This window comes from Austrofundulus limnaeus, unplaced genomic scaffold (assembly GCF_001266775.1).
Source record: "Austrofundulus limnaeus strain Quisiro unplaced genomic scaffold, Austrofundulus_limnaeus-1.0 Scaffold155, whole genome shotgun sequence".
Lineage (NCBI taxonomy): Eukaryota > Metazoa > Chordata > Actinopteri > Cyprinodontiformes > Rivulidae > Austrofundulus > Austrofundulus limnaeus.
Genome location: NW_013952557.1, coordinates 933,359 through 941,955, shown reverse-complemented (window position 1 = coordinate 941,955; position 8,597 = coordinate 933,359). Strand labels below are relative to the sequence as shown.

Genomic DNA, 8,597 nt, shown 5'->3' with positions numbered 1-8,597 from the left:
AGAGTGATAGACTGGTGGAGAAGAGGGAGGAGAAAAAGAGCTGGATGAGAGGAGGGAGGCCGTCTCGTACAGCTCACACAGCACACGCGTGGAGCTAGTGTTGGAGAGGCAGAGCGAAGGAGGGAGGGAGGGAGGGTAGGTGGGAGGAGAGAGGGAAACACAGGGAGAGGGTGGGTGGGTGTGTGTGTGTGCGTGTGAGGTATTTAAACACCAGAGCAGGACAGCACAGACGAAGCTCCGAACTCCTCGAGAGTGGAGGTAGGACAGGGAGAGGAAGCAGAAGAACAGTTTTCCTGATGACAAAGCGCACACACTGACACACCTACACAAACACACACAAAACACACTCACACTTTTTGTTTTGGACTTCGACTCATCTGTGGACTTCAGCACCTGTCCTCTGGAGCTCAACTTGTGCCTTCTTCACTCCAAGTCATCCCTCCCTCAGTGCTCCCCCTCCCTCGACCCCCACCGCTCAGTGAGGGCAAATGGCCATGGTGCGGGCCTCTCTTGGGGGTCTTTTTGGCTGGGTCTTGCTTTCCCTTGCACTTGGGAGCAGCAGTATGGATTTCGGGGCTCCCCCTGCGAGCTTCTACCCCCGTTTTAACCCGTTCTTCTTCCTGTGCACCCATCATGGGGAGCTGGAGGGCGCCGGGGTGGCAGAAGGTGGGGGCGAGGTGTTACTCACCCTCCAAATTGCAGGCAGCCCCACCGCCTACACCCCTGGACAGGAGTATCAAGGTGAGCACACCTTCTATGATCTCCACTTTTTGTTTCGCCCCATGCATGGACAACAAAACCAAATCCTTTTATAAATGAAAGCTGGCTGTAAATAAATCATCATCTAACTGAATTTCGCTTATTTAAAAATGAGATATCCTTTCTGTTTTTGTGAACAAGTTTTGTGAACGTATTTCTTTCTGCTTTATTCAATGTCCTTGAATGAATTCCTGAATGTGTGTTTTACATCCAGAAAAAAAAGAAAGAAAGAAAAAAAAGTTGATGAGCAACAATTTACACAAACGTTATGCTTTTTGTTGTGCGTTGTTTCGTAGCTGCTGCTGATAAACAGTATTTATGTAACTGTATCGCTAAGTGATGCTCAGTGTAGGTGGCTTCTTACGGGAAGTACAACATGATACCTCCAACTGAAGGAGAGTCTAAAAGTTGTGACTGAGCAAATGAAGAAATGATAGCAATTACATCTAACAAATAAGCACAGAGAGTTTTATTGTTGCCTTTTCTTGCAGCAAACACCTGCTTTTGGAGCAGAAATGAACTCCCTCGCTCTCATCACTGACACTGGAGACAGTGACCCGAACAGGCCACCACTGGCCGACCGAGGTCATGTTCCCATGCAGCTGCCCTTCTTGGGTGTCGTGTAAGAATTCGAATGAGCTGATTTTATCTCTCTCTACATAAATGCTGTCTTTTCAAATACAGTTTTCCTTTCGGCTGCTCCCTTCTTCAGGGGTCGCCACAAAGAGCGATGAACGGTTCGCCCTCACTGATGCAACCTGGGCTTGAACCAGCAGCCTCAGGGTGACAAGACCGAGACACTGAGCTACCGCCTCTTTAAACATGCAGCAGCTTTTCATAACTTTGCTGCTGTTGTATTATCTCAACATATTTATTACACTGATTGTTGATAACTGTTGTAGGTACAAAAAAGGCAGATCTGTTCTCGTTTGTGTAATTATATACAGAAAAAAAGAGGATGAGTAAAGGTCAGGAAGGCAGAACAGGAAACCAGAAGCAGCATTATCTTCTGTCTAGAAACAAAACAAAACAAAACAAAACAAACAAAAAACAACCCTTCAGTCAAGCACCTCTTAACTGGGGCCGTGCTCGTAAGGAGAGATTTTAGTAAGTAGCTGGTGGATGGGAGGGATGAAGCGCACAGAGAGGTTTAGATAATTAGCATTAGAAATGTGGCGGACCGGGAGGTGGAAGAGGAAGAGGGAGTGATTTAAATAGGGCCACGGCTGGGATTGAATGGCGTGGGGAGGGTGGTGGTGGGGAATTAAACGACGATGAGAGGATTGAGCTGATAAGATACCAGCAAAGGGGCTTGAACAGCCAAAAAATAAATAAATAAATAAAAGACAGGCTTCCAAGCTGCTCACTTTGCCTCTGACTCTTGTTTTGTCACATGAGAGCAGGTCATTATCAAATTTGCAGGTTCTTGGTAATGTTGGGTTGCAGAGGGACAAAAGGACAAGTGAAACAAATGGCTGAAATAAGCTTGTAAAGATGAATGTAAACATCAAGGTTACACCCTTGCGTTCTCACTCCGGCAGAAAATGAGCCATTTGATGACAACATAAACAAAACGTAGACAGTTTTTGTGCAAAGATGAAAAACAAAACAGATAAAAATAGTAAAATGGCATGCGATTAAGCAGACATTCATTAGACAGTTGTCCCTTTTTCTGTAAATTGTGCTTCAGTCTCCCCTTTCTCTCATCACTAATCTCAGTAATTACATACTCTCTGAGCCTTCATTTTAAAATACATCTGCTTTAATCTTCTAAAAGCAGTGGAAAAAAATAATAAAAAGAGCTGCATGTGGGGGAAAAAAAAAAAAAAACCAGGAGGAAAACTTCTGCGATTCTGTCCATGTGCTTGTCGAAGCTCTCAAAAACATGAAAGGCAAATAAATAAATAATAAAAAATAAAGTAAAAACTCTGTTAGCGGAGAGAAGAAAAGTCAGGAAAAGTTAAAGAGACAAGTAACCCGTTAAAGACAGGAAGGCAGCGTCTCAAAGCATCACCTCAGCGTTCGGTGTGAAGCAGGAGGAGGATTTTGATGCGGACGCACAGTAATTGAGTTTCTGACCTGACCTCACCGCCTCTTGCTTCTCTGTTACTTTTGAAAGATAAGACCATGTGTGGGCAGCGCGCTCCGACTGTGCGAGTTGCAGACATGATTGCGGTGTTTAGTTATCAGATTGAAATGACCAAGAGAGGCTGTGTTCCTCGCTGTGAAATATTTGAGAAGGTGGGTGTATTGGCAGGGGTCACGCTGGACGAAATGGAAATTGAAATGCTGTGGAGACCCTCTGAACTGCCGGGGAACAGAGGAGAGGGAACTGTAAAGGATTTGTGGAGATTTATTTATTTTATTTATTTATTTTGTATGCGTGTGTGCCTGCATTCAAAATCTGGGGTCAGTCCACATATCTAGAAATATATAAAAACAAACGTCCCTAAAGGACATACTGCCCACCTAGCGATCGAGTAAAACAGGAATAAAACTTGTTTAAAATAAAAAATTAAAAAAATCTAACAAAACAACTTTTTGATTCACTCAGCAGCTCTTTATTTTATTTATGTTAGAACCTGCATGTATATTTTTTCATTTTGCGTCTGACCTTTTTTTAATGCTGAAATGGTCTCCCTGCACCGACCGCATGTTTATAAGAAGCAACTTCCAGAATACAAAACCCAGAGCCTTGTGTCTAAACACAGTTAATCGCAGAGTGCTGTTTCTCATTTCTGGTGCCGCCACGCTGTGGGAATGTTCATTGTTCATTCTTGCATGTTCATTTTTTACAGATGAACAACGGCATTAAAAAAAGATGGTGACACATCAGCGGGAGTATATGGGGAGGCCACATCAGTCCAAAAAGCCTGGTTTACTTTCTAAAGAACATGGCTTTATAAAGTGTGACAGATTCAAACCTATCATCCCATTATTCTGAACTGTAAAATTGGAAATATTGATGGGTAAATAGGATGCAAGAGTAGTGATCCCTAAAAGAAGTCAGAAAACTGCCCAAAATGTTGAGATTAAATTCAGATTTGTTGACATAAGGTTTGATGGAAAAGTTTTAAACATCTTACCTATTGTAGATAGCTTGTTAAATAGCCTCAGTGTAGAGAAACAGTTTGATTCAGATCAGATTAACGAGCTACGTAACAGCTAGTCTAAATGGGGCTTAACCTTTTAAATGAAGTCTAGTTTCAAAAACTGCACAGCTCTTTGTTTGAACCACAGCAGCAGCTAACAGTAGCACTTCAGGTGCAGGTTGGGACGTTACTAGCCTGGAAAAAACCAGACCCTTGTCCTTCACTTTGCTTCGTATGAGGATCTGGACTCGCGGCTATTGAGAAGCGATTCTTGCTGGAGGCGTGGCCTCTGCTGAAGTGTCGCTGTGAAGGAGGCTAAGCTAAGAAGCTAACCGGAAATCGCATGTGCTGTGAACAACCCTACTGAGAGGAGAGAAGTACCGAGCCGAACGAGACGACTGTAAATGAGAGCTGCTGCTTTGTCAGACAAATTTATTTTAATTTGGAAGCCTTATCAACACGGACTGGCTTCATTCACTTCCCCCACTGCTATTGCTGAACTAGCAGACACTGCGCAAAAAATCAACAACATTCAGAACTCCGCCTTCTGTTTGCTGACTGGCCCAGGTGAAATAAACTACAAGAGACACTGCGCAGAAAATCGAGGTTCTGTTCTCTGATTGGTTCGGCTAAAAATCTGCCAGGGAAATCCTTGTCTATGGGAGAAACCTCAGACGGAGCAGTGAAAGGAAACTAGAATTGAGCAGAACTGCGTAGAAAGGCAAGGGCCAGGCTAGGGCATTACCAGCAGATATATCATAATAGTTTTTCTACCTCATATGAAATTGATGATTGTGTACAAGTGTTTTATTCAGCATATTGCTAGACCTCAAACCAGAACCTGAAAATTGAAGTGGAATGGAAACTTTTTTTTCCAATCAACTGGCACCAATACAAGCTTTAAGTCCCACCTTCTTAAATGAATGGGAGATCGTGCTTGTTACATAATAAAAGCACATTTTATATAATGCTTTTGTTCATATCTAGCTGCTTATATGTTAAAATATTCATTTGTAGTTTAGCTGTACTGAGGTTTTTATGCTTAAAAGAAAGTTCATGTGACACCTTTATTCTGTGTGGAGGGTGTAGGTGGGACTTAAAAACCCTTGGGCACGGACTCTGGTTCCAGAATTACAACATGGCGGCAACACGGCTGATGTTTAGTGTGACCAGTCAGTTGCAGGGTTTAGAGTGTTGTATTTGTCTGGGGAAATGTCTGAGGTGTATTTTATTAGTAGTACTCTACTCAACTCCTCAATATTTTCCACGCTCTATTTCTTTCAAATAACTACCAAAAACAGGTAGGATAATAATTAATAACCCCCCCCCCCCAAAAAAAAAAAAAAAAAAACTTACTCACAGATTTTTTTTCTGTTGTTTACCCTGTTTTCATGATGTTTTCATGTTTTATTAGTATTCACAAAGCCCGCCTGTATTGTATTAAGTCAGTTGGTCAGGTTTATGTCTGCTGTGCTTAAAACCCTTGAGTGAGCAAATAAGTGGATGAAGGGATGGCAGCGTGTGTATTTGCCTGTTAGGTAAGGTTTTTGTTTGCCTCTGTAGTTGTTATTGTTGACACTGTAAAACAGAATGAGCCATTCACAGAAGCCCCTGGGAATTGCTCAAATTTACAACGTGCCTTGCAAAACTGAACCAATGTTCACTCGGTTTCAGCTGCGTGGCTCACAATATAGAACCACACACGCGCACAAACGTTCACACGGAGGCTGCTTTAAGGAGCTACTGTCTTTGACAACACATGCTGAAATGACCATCGCTAATCTGTAGATGATTTTCACAGCAGCAACTGTTTAGCAGATGGTTTTTTTATGGAAAAATGATGGAAGAGTCCTGAGAAACATTAAACATTTCAAGGAGATTTGGACAGCACCACTAAATGGCATTCTTAACGGGAACTCAGAGATAAATTCATCCTCTGAAAACACGTTCAGCTCATCTCGTGATAACCTATCAGATTAGGCAATGTGAATTACTCCAGCAGCTCTCCTGGCAGCCAGTATAGGCACAAGTCAATGTGTCTCACAAAGTGAGAGGCCATTATCTAGCTGTAAAGTTGATTACTTGTTATGGATGGGATTTTTCCCCCCTCTCTCTAAGTGTGCTGCTGATTCATTCATGTCTGTAGAACAACAAGCAGGACATACTGTATATGTGGAGTAGTGAAGGTCAAGGCAAGGCTTCAAATGTTTATAGAGGCAGGTATCATCTTACTGAACATCTGGTCACATAAGATGGTTTTGAAACTCGGGGGTTTATTTGGCTCAACACAAACTGGAGCCCAGTAATCGTCTGTGACTTCAGCAGCTATTTAGATGTCACCACCACCCTGTGTTAACCATAGAAGAAGACTGTGGAGTGTCTGCTGTATGACCTCTGACCATTTCTTGTCAGATCTGCATTGTTCAGAGCTCTGTTACGGAGAAGATTAGATTTAGCTGCTGTGGATTTTCAGTCCAGTTTACACCCCTCTTCAAGTCAAGTGTACCGTTTTGAATATATGCACAAAGAGCTGTAACTAAAATAAAATTTCCTATGGTGCACAGGTTAATGAATTGTAAAAACACAGTCCTGGTTTTATAGAAATGTTCAGTTTATTGTGAAAAAGACACCGAACAAAGGGAGGTAAAGTATATTAGGTAAGAATTGAAAAGCTTGTGGTCAAGGCCTAACATTTCTTGAAGGAATGCATTGCCCACCACTATGTTGGTACTGACAGAGATGTGGGCATTTTGGTCAAGCTTTAAAAGTAACTATGTACAATTTTACACAACATCAAAACATGTTGTGTAATTGGTGCTTGGAGTATATGTTGAAAACAACTCCCAGCAAAGACCACATCAGATTTTAGCTGAATATCTGTAAAGCTGATAAAGTTACTAAAAGAGTTTTTGAAAGAAACTTAAAATTTGGTCTTTAAAAACATATCCATGTACTCATTCATGAAATAGGTCTGTTTTAACAGTGTTGGCTGTGATGTTTACTAGTAGAAAATTGCACAAGGGGGCGCCATCTCAAATCTTGCCTAGGGTGCTACATAGGACTAACCCTGAAGTGTACAATAAGAAAGTGAGGACCAAACCAACAGAGAATGTAAAGACAAACCTATGATAACCAACAACTGGGATCAGGTAGGCTACAAGTGGGCGGGACAGAAGCAGAAAAAGGAGAGCAGAAAAGAAAATCCTATATGTATTGGACAATGAAAGTATGTCTCTCTTGTGAGGGAAGGGAAAGCAACATGTGTCTCTTTTAAGAGGTCAAAAACCTGTGCATTCATTAACCTCAGCCTCCCACCGCTTTGTCTGAAGAGGTCACTTTAGAGAAGACAGAAGTGTGTCAAGTGTAATGTTTGGATGGTGTTGTACGGACGTCCCCCTGTGTGGACACTGAAGGATGAAGCGTTTAAAGACCATTGTATTCTTAGAGATGTGCCACTTTTCTTTCTATCAAAGAGCAGATGGGCGAGAAATGAGGATGGATATTCATTTGGGATCTTCTCTTTGTCACACATTGCATGCCTGGCCATGTGCACAGCACTCAGCTCTCAGTGGGTGATCCATCATGACACAGAGACAGGTCAGATGTTCCGCTGGCTAAACACAAACGTCCTGATCAGTGGGACTGCTGCGGTTATTTTTGTCAATGGAACAACAGAGTATGACATGATCTCATGAAGACACATTTTTTTCTTTTTTCAGACCCTCAATGTGTTTTCTCACTGACACAGTTTGAAGATATTACAAATACTATGTTTGCTGGTGAATCTCAAACCCCAAGGGTTGAGATGTCAAAAAACGAAGATTGGTTTCCTATGGGGACATTGACAATCATTTTTAGCAGTCATATTGTTAGCCTCGGCCTGGCTAGAGCTGAAACAAAGCCAGCGCAGTGCCAGGTGTGGTAGAAAAGAACTAAAAATGTGGACAGTGAGTGGATGGCTGCCAGGCAGAGGTGCATGCCTGTTTGCCAGTCGTATCTGAGCAAGCAGCAATAAGCTGTTACATTTTTCATTTGCAGTTTCCTCAGCAGAATTATCTCCCAGCCAAAACAAGAAAGCTCTTAACAAGCAAATGCAAGTCGTGATTTCAGTTTACTTTTTTTTTCATGAGTGGGCAGATGAGTAGCTGTGAGGATTTTTAGGTTGTCTGAGTGTGTGCCTGTCTGTTGGGGGTTTGCCTGAGCTGGAGTGCCTTTTTGCTGATTATACAGTAGTGCAGAAGCTCATGGTGTCCTTGTGTGCAGCTTGCTCTGTTTTCCTCTTGTCCAGCCTGAAAGTTGACCTGAGTTATTTTTATTCTTAAACTAAAATATAATAGTTTTAAAATGTAAAGTTTATAAAAACTAAAAAAAAAATCAGTTAAGGGGGGCTGTGAGAGACTGTTTAGAGACTTGTTGATTTTCTTACTGTTTAAAGTAAATGATTATGTACAATCCATAAAATAAGTGTGAATCACAACATATTTTACAGTATGGTCTGTCGGAATAGGTACCAGTGACAGTTGCTAGTTGTTTGAAAGTAAAACCATAAAGCTGTATGTAAAAAAGATAAGATTATCCTAGCATGTGTGGTGAGATTAGTGGACCCAGGCAAAACAAAACACAAAAACTTAAAGGTAAAAATAAGAAACTTAATTTATTAAAGTGGGTATTATACGTATATTCTTCAGGTACATCACAGTCAACCATGTGACATTTGCTTGTTATGAAAATGCTGCTATATATATA

The 8,597-nt window shown here is 41.6% G+C and overlaps 1 protein-coding gene across 4 annotated transcripts in view; it reads left to right on the top strand.

Annotated features, from left to right (window-relative positions):
• The first annotated feature begins 227 nt into the window (after positions 1–227).
• Positions 228–8,597, top strand: part of reln (reelin) — a 142,735-nt gene continuing 134,365 nt past the window's right edge. For 3 of the 4 annotated variants that reach the window (XM_014016796.1, XM_014016797.1, XM_014016795.1), the window contains exon 1: positions 228–741. In XM_014016796.1, coding sequence (XP_013872250.1) covers positions 489–741 — 253 coding nt within the window. In that variant the 5' untranslated portion in view covers positions 228–488. The remainder of the gene's footprint in view (positions 742–8,597) is intronic. The other variant, XM_014016798.1, reaches the window with a different exon arrangement.